Source organism: Patella vulgata, chromosome 2, assembly GCF_932274485.2.
Source record: "Patella vulgata chromosome 2, xgPatVulg1.2, whole genome shotgun sequence".
NCBI lineage: Eukaryota > Metazoa > Mollusca > Gastropoda > Patellidae > Patella > Patella vulgata.
This window is the reverse complement of record NC_065880.2, coordinates 16,536,937-16,551,399: the sequence shown is the minus strand read 5'-3', so window position 1 is coordinate 16,551,399 and position 14,463 is coordinate 16,536,937. Positions and strand designations below refer to the sequence as shown.

The 14,463-nt window shown below is 35.4% G+C and overlaps 1 protein-coding gene across 1 annotated transcript; it reads right to left on the bottom strand.

Moving 5' to 3' along the window:
* Positions 1-318: 318 nt before the first annotated feature.
* LOC130010711 (serine/threonine-protein kinase BRSK2-like) lies at positions 319-12,841 on the bottom strand. Its single transcript, XM_056098663.1, has 5 exons — positions 9,069-12,841; positions 7,484-7,576; positions 4,884-5,161; positions 2,761-2,974; positions 319-2,022 (listed from the first exon to the last, which is right to left on the bottom strand). The coding sequence occupies exons 1-5, from the start codon at positions 9,184-9,186 to the stop codon at positions 1,307-1,309; spliced, it is 1,419 nt and encodes a 472-aa protein (XP_055954638.1). The 5' UTR covers positions 9,187-12,841; the 3' UTR covers positions 319-1,306.
* Between the last annotated feature and the right edge of the window lie 1,622 nt (positions 12,842-14,463).

Genomic DNA, 14,463 nt, shown 5'->3' with positions numbered 1-14,463 from the left:
AATTATTACGTATTGGAAATAACATAAATGCGGGATTGTCCCGTCTGTCCGGCTCGAAAGCGTTCGGTTTAAAACAACTTCCGTTAAATTGAAAACAGAAACGAATAGAATATTTTACTTTAACCATTACTTATTTTATTATTGAATCTAATGTTATACAAAAATGCAATTTCAAAAATATACAAAATGCCCATCTCAACATATCACAAAATAGCGTAACAAAGTAAGCATTAAGCTCAATAAAGAAAGTAAAAGTCGTGGTATTTGAAGATAAATACATCATCAGATGTCAGAAGATATTTATTGTGGGTTTTTGTAAAAAAAAAGTATTAAATTTCTTCCATTATACTATATATGTTCCATTTTACAGATCATCTTACTTCAGTAATCTGAAGACAATGTCGAAAGGTTTTTTTTATCATTATATAAAATTGCGAAAATGTCGAAATGAACAGAAGAAATTACTTTTCTCTGGGACTAATATGGATTGAGTAGTACTGTGTTGTAGCCCATATGCAGTACACATATAACATGACAGACAATAGTTGTTATAATATTACCCACCAGTGCAGAGATTATAAATAATCCTTTCATGCTAGAAAGTTGTTAATGGTGATTATTGTTCCGTATTTATCTTAACTACAGCTCTTACATCGTATGTCTTTAAATACCGTAACTGATGACAAGTTCCGTCGCTTTTTATGTACGGATTACGTATATAATGGATACATTTATTTGACTCTGTTGCTCTTAAAGGTGGATATCGTAAGAATTAGAGAAAGAGCTGCAACGTTTTTGCTATATTCGTTCAAAAACGTTACCTGACAATCTAGCCTAAGTCTCGATTATCTCTTTTATGGCTTAATTAACTCTTAAATTGCCTCGGTGTTCTAATCTACTTAAAATCAGGGAACAACGATGGCCAAGAGAGTTAATCATGGGCTTGTCATGTTAATAAATGTTCAATAATAATTTATATAACATTTGTTGAAGCCAAATATATATACCTACACTAGGCAGATTAAGCTCTTACTTAATAAGGCATCTTTAAGAATAAATAAAGTTGTTAATTGTTTAAAGTTTTGACCATACTATCATTGTAGCCACAAAAATAAAACAATTATGTATCCAATTGAATACATAAAATATCACACACTTCAATTTGCTTGACAAGTTTGGTCAACAGCAGAATAATATGGTAGTATGTAATTATCTGTGAGAGAAGATACACTTCCTTTGTAATCGGTAATGACTTGTGTTGGCGTGAGCACTACACGACTTCCTTGTAGACCGTTTTTTTAGTTTGTCAATGATTTCGCGAGAACACTGGCGATATGGCTGGTAGAACAACATCTGGATCGCCTTTAGGGTTTTGTAATATTGAGTCCCTAGAGTTTGAAATGTCTGACAACCGATCTGTAACCAAACATGTGTTGAGTTCGAGTCGCTCGTCCTTCACACTTTCAACAGTTCGTGATTTTTTTACGGCTTCATTTTTTGACGCCGATTTTTTAGCAATTGAAACCGGGCGCCTGAGATTATCTATTTTACTCTGACGACTATCCATCTTGTTGGCAGCTAAATAATTGATTTGCACTGGTCTTTTATTCATGGGTTTCAGATCTACACTTATATTATTAGAATTACTGCGATTCACTACAGTTGTGATGACCGGCGTCTCCGATGACGAGCCGGTTTTGTCCGTTCTGCTGTTTCGTGATTTTTGCGCTTGGCGAGTGGGATTCAAATGTTTTCCCAGACGAACATACACGCTACTCTTTCCGCTAACATTGGAGATGATTTCTGTTTCTGTTGTAGATTTTTGTGGTGAGAGTAGTTTATTGATGTTTGATAACTCATCACTCATTGTCTTTTTTTCCTTTTGACAGGTTTTTCTGAGCCAGGTTGGGTTGGCACATAGTACTCGTTGTATATTAGTAGTTTTAAAGACTGAGCGTCTCACTGGGGTATAATCTTCACTTGTATACACGGCAGTCGGTATTTGGATAGGTGTTTTCTTTCCTATAAAGTAAATGAAATGAATGAAAACACATTTATTAAGGTAAATATAAAGCTATCGCAAAAAAGTGATGTGGTTTAGCGTTGCTTGCAAGAACTACCATTTCATTTGGCGCAAGAAATGTGTGTGAAATAGCTTTATTTAACGTCCGCTTCCACCGAGGTGATATCGCAAACAAAGGCGCAAGAACTGTGGTATGGTTTCCTTTATACAAATATTTAGTAATACAGATATTCACACGAAAAAAATCACCATTCACCAACTGTGCTTATGAATACGGGCATACGCCTTGTAGTGTTCTATATAATATATATTATTATGAGGGTCATTTTGCCAGGACAGCGGCATTTGCGTTTGCTCTAAATCGAATTCCAACTGCCAAATGTTCCTTTACGTGCACGCCAAAGTGTACACAGGAACTCGGGTTTTCGTCCCATCCGAACGAATAGATGCTGTACCTTGCCAGACTCCCCTTCCTTCACCACTGGCTCGGAGAATCCACAGTGATTCTAAAGTTCTAAAATTCTGATTTTAAACAATGTATAAGATCTAACACATACATTATATGTGCCCGTCTTGATTAGCCCAGTTCGTAGCAGAACAGTAGGACGTTAAACCCCATTTCATTACATTATATGCGAAACCTTGACCTACATCGGACTTTAATTATATTAATTACGGAATAAAATACAGCAAATCAGCAGGAAAATGGGAATAATTAATGAAAACCGTCTGCCTACCTTCCAATGTCACTGATGTGTCTTGAGAATCATCCGAGGAATTTTTATCATTGTCTAGTTCCGTAACAGTAATATCTTTTTCTACTCTGGGCGATGTTATTTTGGGTGATCGCTGGCTATTTGCGATGATATCTGGAATATCATTGCCTGGTTCACGGCGTCGTAGAAGTTTCACCCCAGTTGGAACCATACCTGTTTTTCTGTGTGGTAAATCCTGTGAAAACAAGGTGCTAAATATTAACACAAGATCGTTGTGGCAAAAAAAAGATAAAGTATATTTTTCCATCTTAAGAATTTTTTTTAACTAATATTTCATTTAATTGTGTTAATATCCTACAGAGGCAATTAAAATAAACAAAAAATTTTAAAACAAGAGATTTTATAACCGTTATGCAACTGACTTTCTTTAGCTAACGAGTTTTAAGTTTAGAATCAAACTGAAAAGAAATACGTTTTAGATTTCTTATTGAATGTCATATAACGTCATAAACTGTCAACCAGGAATTGTGCTATTCTTTAAAGTACGATTTTAGCTGTTAAAATTGTTGCCAGGCAACGAGTATATTTCCACCCGCAGATTCTTGAAGACAGACAGCAAGAATGCTAAGGGTTTTTGCTTAGTCCAAGAAGCAGCAACACATCTAAAAAAATGTTCAGCAACTGAATGTCAACAAGGTTTTAATGACCGGAGAAAGTCAATTGAATGTCATATATAATAGGACCTGTGGAGTGACTACAAATTATCAGTGACATGGGCAATAACTCCAGCTAAAACTGATGCGCGACTGAGGCAATAAATGGATATGCAACTCTGAATTTCGATACGATAACTCCCTTTCGATAAGCCGAACAATCACAGCTATGTAATTAGAGTACGGATACGAAGGGATGTTTTCTATCGTGTTCACAAGCTCTTCTGGAAACGTAATACATCCATGTAACGGAAAGTCATAGAATGCTGAATACCCGTAACCTCTTTCGCGTTCACAATGTATTCGGTGGGGGGGGGGCTCCGAAACCGGTCATAGTCTTATCCATGACTACAATTCTTCACGATAAATGAAATTTGAAGAAGTCGCTGTCAACAACTATAACCCTTTATCGCATTCACAAGCTTTTCAGAAAAGGAGGGGTGAGGGTGTTCCGGTACAGATGACCGTTCGTTCTCTCGGTAATCCAATGTTTTGCACCAAATTTGAAAATAATCCAACAAATCCTGTTGACTCTATAGCGACCACAGGTTTTCGGAAGGGGTGGGGTTACTCCGGAACAAACAGTTGAATATCGATAGAGTTTGTTCTCTCCTGAAAACAATACTGCACCACAAGGTTTTTGGAAAAAGTAACTCCGGAGAGGACAGTCACGCAAAACGGATTTAACTAAGATAAACGTAGCTCCGATTAAATACAGTAATTCTTTATCCATAGAACTCCTGTGTTTATCTTACTGTGTTCAATTACTAAATGCTATTCAAACATTATAAAAGGTTCGTCCGCTGACGAACTCAAAGCTTCACCCCAAATTTGAAAAAAATCTTGAAATGAAATGAAATGAAATGAAATGGGGTTTAACGTCCTACTGTTTTGCTCCGAACTGGGCTAATGAAGACGGGCATACGCCATACAGTGTGCTATGAGGGAAATTTTGCCCGGACAGCGGCACTACGGCCTACTCTTATATCGAATTCCAACTGTCAAGGGATCTTTTACGTGCACGCCAATTTGTACACGGGACCTCGGTTTTTCGTCTCATCCGAATGACTAGACAGCTGTCCTTGTCAGGTCCTCCGTCCTGCATCACTGACAAGGGGAAACCACGTCGGAAAATCTGGATGAACTTTCTCGGCCAATGCAGGGATCGAACACCCGACCTCAAGAAAAAAATCTTGAAGCCTGCTCATTGATCCGACGGTTAATAGAACTGTAAACACAATATTATAGGAACGGTGTACGGACTGATAAAGGGGCATAAGACAGCGCATTCTGACGTAAAAGAAAACTCGAAATACTAGCGATTCTAACCAATAGTCAAGAATAATAGTAAATGAACTATCCAAATTCAACATAATACATTTTGGAAAGGAGTAAACAAAGATTCCAAGTTAAATATAAAACATGTCTTACATGGAAGACCAGGGATATTTTCGTTGGTTCCATTAAACGACTGTCCACTGCCGGGATTTTTCCCTTGACTCTTGCGTCGGCGTTGTAACGTCGTAATTTCTTCAAAAATAACTGGTATGTGGCGTTAGCTGCACTGGGAACATTTCCGGTACAAAAGCGAATGATTTCATTCATTCTGAAGCCAAGGTTGTGACACATATGTTTTAATAGATTGCTATCTAGTTCGTCTGTCCTCAGTTTATTTGGGCAAGGATGTCGTTCAAAGAACCCACTTTTACCTGCAATTAGAATTTGATATTCGTAAGTTATACATATTCCAGGGCGAGTAGAATATAACTATAAAATTACGGACACACACACTACTAACAGCGGGATCTAACCACGGACTTCCTGGGCCACCGACCGCAGGTCCATACGTACGCGCATAAAATTGTAAAATGTTGCTACACCCCTACTATAACGTCAAAACGGACGACATTTCTTCAATTTGAACCTCTATTTTCTACTTCCTTCTTTGAGGGAATATTGAATTTTAAAACAAAATTGATTCAGTCTCTTTGTCTATACCCAGTCTGTTCCAGTGTTCCTTTTATTGATGGCTATCCCAAATGAATGGCAAGTTGATGTATATATTATAATAATTGGTGATTAATTGACAACCAAACTGATGTAGATATTATAATAATTAGTTATTAATTTTGGTTTCATTAATACAATAATAATATAAAGATAGCGGACATTATGTTCATTTAACTATTGCTTGTATTACAGTTGTATGCAAATAGACCTTTCTGTGAAAGCGTGGATGCGCGATATAGAAAACACTCATCAAAGTAATTATCATAAAATGGATAAGAAATTAGATGAAAGAAATATAATACACTCAACTTAAAAACATGAACCAGGAAAACAGATAATAAACAAGTCGACAGTGAGGCTGACGCTCCGGGTCTTAAACCCAAAATAAATAGATAACAAATATTAATCAATTACACATTTATTTTTTTAAAAAGCAAATAGCAATAAATCTGCTTATTTAAGTAGAACATCCCCATCACTCTCCCTCAGTTAGAATGAAAGTTATTGTGTCAAAAAACATCGACCAATTAAATGGAAACTTTTAATCATCAGTCAAGTCATTCACTTAAAGAACGTTGTTTAAAGGAGCTAAATCGCTAACATTTGGGACCTAGAAATTGACAAAAGTGGGTCGCAACGCATATAATACTGCAGTATGAATGTATATAAACTGATTTACATTCAATGGTTTCAAATCAGTTATGTTCGGCGAAATAAGCCAGCAGTCTCAAGCGAGTGCAAATTTCTAGCGTCTGGTTATTCCAGTCTACATATGCCGTTTGATTTGGTGCAATGTGTCTAGCCTCGTCCCTCGAGTCTCTTTATACAACTGGGGCTGAAGCGCATTATGGTACACGATTCGTGTACCAATGGTAAAATGTTTATTTTGTCTTAAATATTGGATATCAAAAGCCCATCTTTTTCCGGTAAGATCACAACATGAATGTTGATTTAATTTGACAAATAAATCGTGTTTTCAATGTTGAAGATTTTGGATGATATTGAGTTAGAGACTTAGCTACTTTAAATATTATGTGAATGTTTTAAATGTGGTCTGAATCCAATAATAACGTCTGAGAGTTTTCTCTCTTTTATAGACTCTATCATCTAATGATGTTTTATGTAGTAAGAAAAACGGGAAGGTAGGAGCACGTTGTTTATGCGCGTCAATTAAAAGCAGAGTTTTTTTTTTTCAACGCCTTGACCAATCAAATCGCTTATTGTAGGTTAGGTTTAAGCATTGGGTCTAGGTCTAGGGTTAGTTGGGATTAGCTCTAGCCCTGTTTATATCTCGTGACCTATGACGAAAATTGAGCTGGCCTTATCATTTAGCACTAACCTCAACTAAGCTTCGTAATTCTCACTTACTTAGAATCAAAGTTATCGTGTCCCAAAGCACCGACAGCGACCTTGCTTATCTCTGCTTAGCCGAAGCAGAAAATGTACATTCGTCTAATAAACACCAAGTTTGAACATTGTAGCAAAATTAGAAGTAGAGTAATTATGTCCCAAAAAGTGTGACTGACAGACAGACAAGCGGACGTACAGACAGACAGACGGACGGACGCAGCCATTTGAATTGAAGATTCCCCTGCTTTCTTCGAAATAGAAAAGGAAAAACCCTGTAAAATATTTTGTTGATAAATGGACCGACTTATAATACTACAGCACATATCTATTTACAGAACATAAAAAGACTATATTGACGCCGAGGAAAAAAATATTTTTTTATATATATAAATCGTGTCGATAATCGCGCTTCTATAAGCATGCATTAAATACAGTATTTAAATTAAAGACCGGTGCCTAGAGTGTTTCCATATTAAATAATTTATTTAATGTTAGTTCAATACGGGCACTCCTGTGCCTGCTTGTAATCCCCTGCGATACTGATTTCAAATGTCTTACCATACTTTTAAGTACAACAATACCACGACGTAATGAATGGAACCATCATTAATTTTTGCCATCAGGGAAAAAAAATCGACACGACACATCCGACGTTATATCAGGTGTCTTACCTTCTGACAACCAGACGTGTTTCATTGCGTCTGTGATAGTTATTCTTTTGGCAGGATCCGGGGTTAACAACTTTCTCAACAAATCTCTACATTCTATACAAAAAAAATATATAAAAAATCACGATTATTATAAAGTCTTCCACAACCTCATATATGTGTCCTAATAAAAGTTGAACCTACTTGGCCATCTCGATCCCAGAGATAAATTTACCCTTTGTTTATCTCTGGGAAAACTCGCCGTCCATACGTCGGCCATTTTGAATGCCACGTGATATCCTTCTCCGTCGCTTCACAAAGATCCAAGATGGCGGCTCAAACTCGCGTTCTTCGGAAATCTTACGTATTTAGACCAATCACTCACATTGTGCGCTAACAATAGTTCCCGGTAAATCATCAAATCGGTTGTTTTCGAAAGAACTTACATTAATATGTAACTGATGCAACAAACCGATGCATAATCCAATTGGAAGCATTTCATTCTAACAAATCCTGTCAATCAGTAGGCACTAGGGCGGAGCTTAGGAACCGATTTCACGATGAATAATGACTGGCGAGTTTTACCATAGATAAAGGAAGGGTAAAGTTATCTCTTGAATCGAGATTGCCTACTTGGCTGAATGTTACATCTCTAATGACAAATTCCTTCAAAACACTTGATACTATTCATTGGCTTATTTATCGATGAAGGCCTTAAGAAATACCTTCTTTGGCGTGCGCGTAAAATAGCCCTTGACACCTGGAATTCGAAATTAAGTGTAGGTCGTAGTGCCGCTGTATGGGCAAAATTTTCACCATAGCACACTGCATGCACATATGGCGTGGATGTCCGTCTTCATTAATCCAGATAGCGCAGAAACGTAGCCCAGTAGGGCCCATTTCATACCATTTCTTTATGCGTCGGACTGTACAAATTTGAAAACTAACTGAGTAAATTATAGTCTTCGTTGTCTTGATGTTTGTATATTTTCTGGCCGTGAAGCGCCCCGATTATTAACGATACATTATTCAAGAGCTACACTTGCCTATTGCAAGGTTATTCTTTAGGCCTTAAATGTTATTTTATTTATTAATAAGACATTTATTAACATAAGACCATAATCAACTATCGATGCCATCGGATACTCGAGATTTTAACTTGATTTATTAGAACGGTTCGGCTAAGCCTCGAATATACAAGAACCGTGGTTACGATAATACACAATCAATTCACACATCTTGTCAAAACTAAAAAACAATAATAATTTGGTTCAAAATAAAGTAATTTGAATGAAATTTTCAATATATTCATTTTGAATTATCTATTTTTGATCTATTATAGCAAGAAGGGTTAGCTCTTTATCTAAATCTTACATAATAGAACCTTAACGATGTTAAGCAGACTTGTTTGTGCAATCAGTATACAGACTGAAAGGATTATTTTACATATTTTTAAATTTTAAGAATGTTTGCCTATAATATTTGCAAATATTAAATCTGCAAACTTCGTTACAATTTGGTTGTGCTATTGCCATTAAGCTAAAGAATTTATCGAGAAAGGAATATTTAGATTTTTTAAAATTTCAATATGAGTATAGTTTCAACTTACCGTGGGTAAGATTATCAGGTGTGGGATTTATCTGTCCTATAATCATCTTATTATGTAAAGCTTTTATATTAAACGGTTCAACCGTAAATGGTAAACTTCCAGTCAGCATGGCAAACATATTTACACCACTAGAAAATATCAACAAAAGACATTAATTATAAGCTAAACTTAATCTTAATAATTGACGTCTGAAAATAATTTTTTATATCAAAATTAAGTACAAAGAATATGAGACTAAAATGTGGAAAAAATTTTAATTACGATATCTGACTTAATTGTATTGCACCGAATTAATTACGTTCGTTACCCATGCATTCGTCTTATTCCTGTACAGTTTTAATATTGCTCAAGTTCCCTTGATTCTCAAAGTAAACCACACCTGGAGATCATATTTCGGTTGACAATTATTTATTAATACTCACGAACATAATTGCTTCAATTATTATATATTTTTGATGCGTTGTATAGTCTATGCTGGCTGGGCCATCCAAAGGTCATTGAGCATCAGACAATAAAATTAATTGAATAACAATACTCGTGCTCTTTTGAGCTTCAGGTTGAGCATTTATAATAATATAAGGGAGAGAGTGAGAGAAATGGGGTTTAACGTCCACTGAACACAAACTAGGTCATTCTGGGACTAACATAGTCTTTAGTAGTGGGAGGAAACCGGGGGACCCGGAGAAAACCCACGAGGTTGGACAGGCGACCCTACTCCTTGTCACGTACAACCGAGGAATCGAAACCACGCCAGTTGGCTCATGACAAACCTCATGATACAACGCCCGCGCTAACCATTCGGCCATCAAACCCCCCTATAATATTAGAGCAATGAATGAAAAATATGTACAACTTAAATACAAGAACCATTACTTACCACATAAAACAGATAATAAATACAAAATATATTTATAAATGACAGAAATAAATATAAAAATGAAAAGAAAAAGAATAACCCTGTAAAATACTTAGTTGATAAATGGACCGACTTATAATACTACAGCACATATTTACAGAATATAAAAAAGACTATACTAACGTTACCTTCAGGTGTGTATATTTAAAAACCCAACAATTTGAAAGATCTATAGCATAATAAAATAAATAACCAAAGTATGACACAATTCCAAAGGATGCAGTTTCAATCAGTTACAAACCATGCATAAAGCATTCTTAATCCATCCATTCGAGAAACAGACTGTTTATTTCAAGTAATTTGTGAGATGTAAGAAACATCTATGGTGACTATTATACAATTTCGCTTGTGGACAGTCTTTAACAAAATATAGCAAATGGTGCTTTTGCGTGTGGTAGCAAAAATGTGATGTTAGGTTCAAGCAAATCCTTGTTTTGCACAATATTTTAGTTAAAATTCCACCTATTTAAAAAAATCAACCATTGATTTTGTTTTCATTTTAAAAGAAAATGGAAATACCATAAGCTATTACGTCAAATATTTTCATAAAAAACGTGGTTTGGTTATACTCTTTCAGCTATGAACCAGCCACCTACCATGGCGTCATCTCCGCCAACTCGGATTTGTGAATATTGTCCCCCTCCCCTCCTCCCCCAACAAAAATCACTTCCTAGCGCCTCTCTAGTCAGTTACCAGAGGGTGTTAATCGACAGCTGTAGCATTAAATAATGTTTAAATAATGGATCTAATAAAGTTTGAAAGAAGGAAGTTATTCGAGATGGTATTAACCTATACAGTTGGTATTTAGATATTGAGCAATATCATCTGTTTGGTAAATGGGCCAATTATTACGGGGGGACATTTATTATCATCAACGTATTACCTGTAAAGAAATTTATTTCTTTCTTCCTTGTTGAATTTGCAAGATTTCGCAATTCATCTCTCAAAAGACTCTTGTATTTTTTTTTAGGGAAAATGAATTACATGTGTTTGTTGCATTCACACAAAAAGATGTCTTAGTTAATATTAACTAATATTCATTCTTTATATAATGACCACGTGTGCAACTGTATAATGTTCCTGTTGCTATGAAGGTAACTTTATCACACACCCCAGGAAATTATAGAGACAGGATTCAGTCGCACCGATACTCGATCAATCCCAAGAAAAAAACGTATGGTAGCTGTTTTATACGCTGACAACAGCAATATATTAACGACCTTCTACAACCATAGGGCTTCAGTCACCAACTTCTAATAAAATGAATTTGTCTTTTAATTTGCCAAGAAGTATATAAGAAAGATAATCTCTTGAACATGAATAAATAGATAGGTTTAGAGAGATTTCTTGCATGCCAAGGTCGTAGTTAAATCAAAGGCGTGATATGTAGATTATGTAAGTCATTCTAAAAAGGGAAACTAATCCGTTTGATCTTTCAATAACTTTGCTAATCAATTAAATACATCTTGTAAACTGTCCTCAAAATGCACGTTTAAGTTGGATTCTTCATTGTTAAGCAGATTAAGTAAAGTATCCAATGTACGACAAACGAAAGGATCACGGATGACGCAGATGAAGAACTTCAAAACATAGGCATTGAAAACATTAAAAAAAATCTAATCCACCATAGACACTAGGGGAATATTTGGCAAAAGAGCAACCACGAAATGCTCTTAAGAAAAGGCATGACACAGTTTGCACGATTCACAGCATCGTTTTCCTCCGATAGGAAACCTAATATACTTTAATGGGTATTATAGACAGGTGGGAGGCTGTAGATGTTTTAAACCTAAAGCTTAAACAGACATGGATTTGTCAATACACAGTTACACCATGCGATTGTAGCAAAAACCTGAGACAAGTGGTATTGGCTTGGTCAATGGGGAGATATGAAAGTTTTGATTGATATTTTTACTACGATTTTAGTGGATATTCACACAAAATCTCTGATTTTCGGTAATTGAGAATTTAAGCTTATATTTAATAAGATTTTTTTTTAAAGTAATTAACTTTATTAGTAACATATATATCACTAGTAGCGTAAAGGGCTGTGAAAATTGAAAATATTCGAGTAGCAGTTTGGCCACACGTCAACAGCATGTCAAATCGAAAAGTTGGTGAAAGGCCATTTCAAACACGATTAATAAATATATTTACAAGAGAAGGCCACTTTAAAACTGTGATCCGTATATGATGGATCTGCTTTAGTTAAAGGGACGTTAGGTAAGATTAGATTGCTATAATAATTAAAGCATAGATAATGAAAACAGAATAATATGCTGAAAATTTCAGTCAAGTTGCTTCACTCTGAACTGAGATATTAACGATTCAATTTTTGGTTGGCCTCGAACGGCATTACTATCTTTGATTAGTATTTCTTTCTTCCTTGTTGAATTTGCAAGATTTCGCAATTCATCTCTCAAAAGACCCTTGTATTTTTTAGGGAAAATGAATTACATGTGTTTGTTGCATTCACAAAAAAATGTCTTGGTTAATATTAACTAATATTCATTCTTTATATAATGACCACGTGTGCATATCTCGATTATCCTTTTTTACGTTAAATTATCCATCACAAAATGCATTCAAATCCACTAAATATTGCCGGCTAACGATGGCATCGAAAGTTTATTATGGTCTGGATAAGTTATAATGTCTAATTAATAATTTAAAGAAATACCTGTAATAGGAGGGCAGATTTAGCTCTTGCATAATGTATGTTTAATGACGTACTAAAATCAAGTTTGAAGTAGACTGAAGACATAATCTTATAAGTAATTGCTGCATGCGAAATACTTGAATTCGAAAATAGTAATTTTTGCAATCAATCATGAAACGCTTATATTTAAAAAAAAATAAATGGCTAAAATATAACATAAAAAATTCGATTTAGCATGAATTGCGTTTAAAGGGATGTCTTATAGTTTAAATAAATTAGAATTGAAATGTTAAAAAATGTTGTTAATCTGTCAAAGTTTTACTTCCGAACGCTGATGAAAAACAGATATTACCTCAATATAGAGGACGCGAAGTCTTAAATCAAAATGATTAAACATGTAAAAAGAAATTGATAAATACTCGTATACTGCTAATTCGATTCATTACCACTGTAAGGATGGTGACAATGATAAAGCACTCTTCTTAATGGCGACAAAGATAAAACATTAAGGGTATAAAATACTGTTATTTGTTTGTTTTATGTATTCCTTTTTGTTGTGTTCTGTTCACAGCTGATTGAAACAACCAGAAGGCTGTGTCCTTAAAGGGAACTCTTGTTTGTTTCATTGGCATGTAGGAGCTAGGGCAATTTATCATGAATGTTCCGATTTGACGCATGGTGGGTGTATATAAAACGACAAATCAGGAAGTTCTAATGGTAACGAAATAGACCCAAAGAAAATGAAATAGTCACGAGAAAGGACTGTATATAAAATCAATTCATGGGAAACAACTCTAAATCGTATGCAGACTAATAAAGAAAGAAAACTGCGGGGTCGCATTTGAGAGAGAGAGAGAGAGAGAGATGGGTTTAACGTCCACTCAACACAAACTAGGTCATTTCGGTAACACATGTTTCAATTTTATTTCAATAATTCGCTTGCGCGCAGGGGTCTTTTAGCTGTGGGAGGCAACCGAAGTACCCGGAGAAAACCCACGTGGTTGGATAGGCGACCCTATACCGGGGATTTGAAACCACGTCAGTTGACTCAATGGCAGACCTTATGATACAGCGCGCACATGCTAACCATTCGGCCATCCAACCCCCGGGTCGTATTTAATGTTGAGTCAAAAAATTGTAAGTCATGTCGAGACTGACAAAAGTGATATATTTTTACTTCATTAAATGCCTTGTGCGCAGAGGTCTTGGCAGTGGACATGGGTCTTATCAGTGCCTCAGTGGACAAGAATTACCTCTACTCTGTACAACTTACAGTGTTGGATCAAAACCCTGTCCCACCATCTCCCAGTCAGTACGTGTATGTATTTCTATCACTATTACTCTACGTTATCAATAAGAAAGGATAATATCTGAAAACCATAAATAATAGTCTAGCGTGTCTGTAAAACATTTGCTATACATGCCTAGACTTGGCAGTATAAATTAATTCACTGTCTAATGAATCACTGAAAATAAATGGCCTGTATAATTTATATTTTATTCCGGGATACAAGACATCACTTATAAGACATTTTCTTATGAATTAATTAGTATTTATTTTAAATGTGGGCTAATTAATTTAAGACCCCCCAATCCCTTCATTTAAGAAATTTATGGAGGATTTCGTACCCCCCCCCCACCCCTCAATTGACAATACTAAATGTCGGTAAAATTAAATTAAAGATCATTATTGACATTTTTGTGAAAGTAAAACTGTCCCTTTAAAATATTAAATTACGCCGAATAAAATTGATCTCGGGAAGTATTAATTTTATCTTCAAATCTCTACTGTTGTAGTTTCCAAATGAGGATATTGTCGG

What these genes read in the sequence shown, in the direction of transcription:
- LOC130010711 (XM_056098663.1), bottom strand. Translation starts at nt 9,186, where the DNA reads ATGTTTGCCATGCTGACTGGAAGTTTACCATTTACGGTTGAACCGTTT. An exon ending in ACCTGATAATCTTACCCACG is followed by an intron (nt 7,577 to 9,068) that starts GTAAGTTGAAAC and finishes TTTTTTGTATAG; the next exon opens with AATGTAGAGATTTGTTGAGA. An exon ending in AAATATCCCTGGTCTTCCAT is followed by an intron (nt 2,975 to 4,883) that starts GTAAGACATGTT and finishes TTGTTTTCACAG; the next exon opens with GATTTACCACACAGAAAAAC.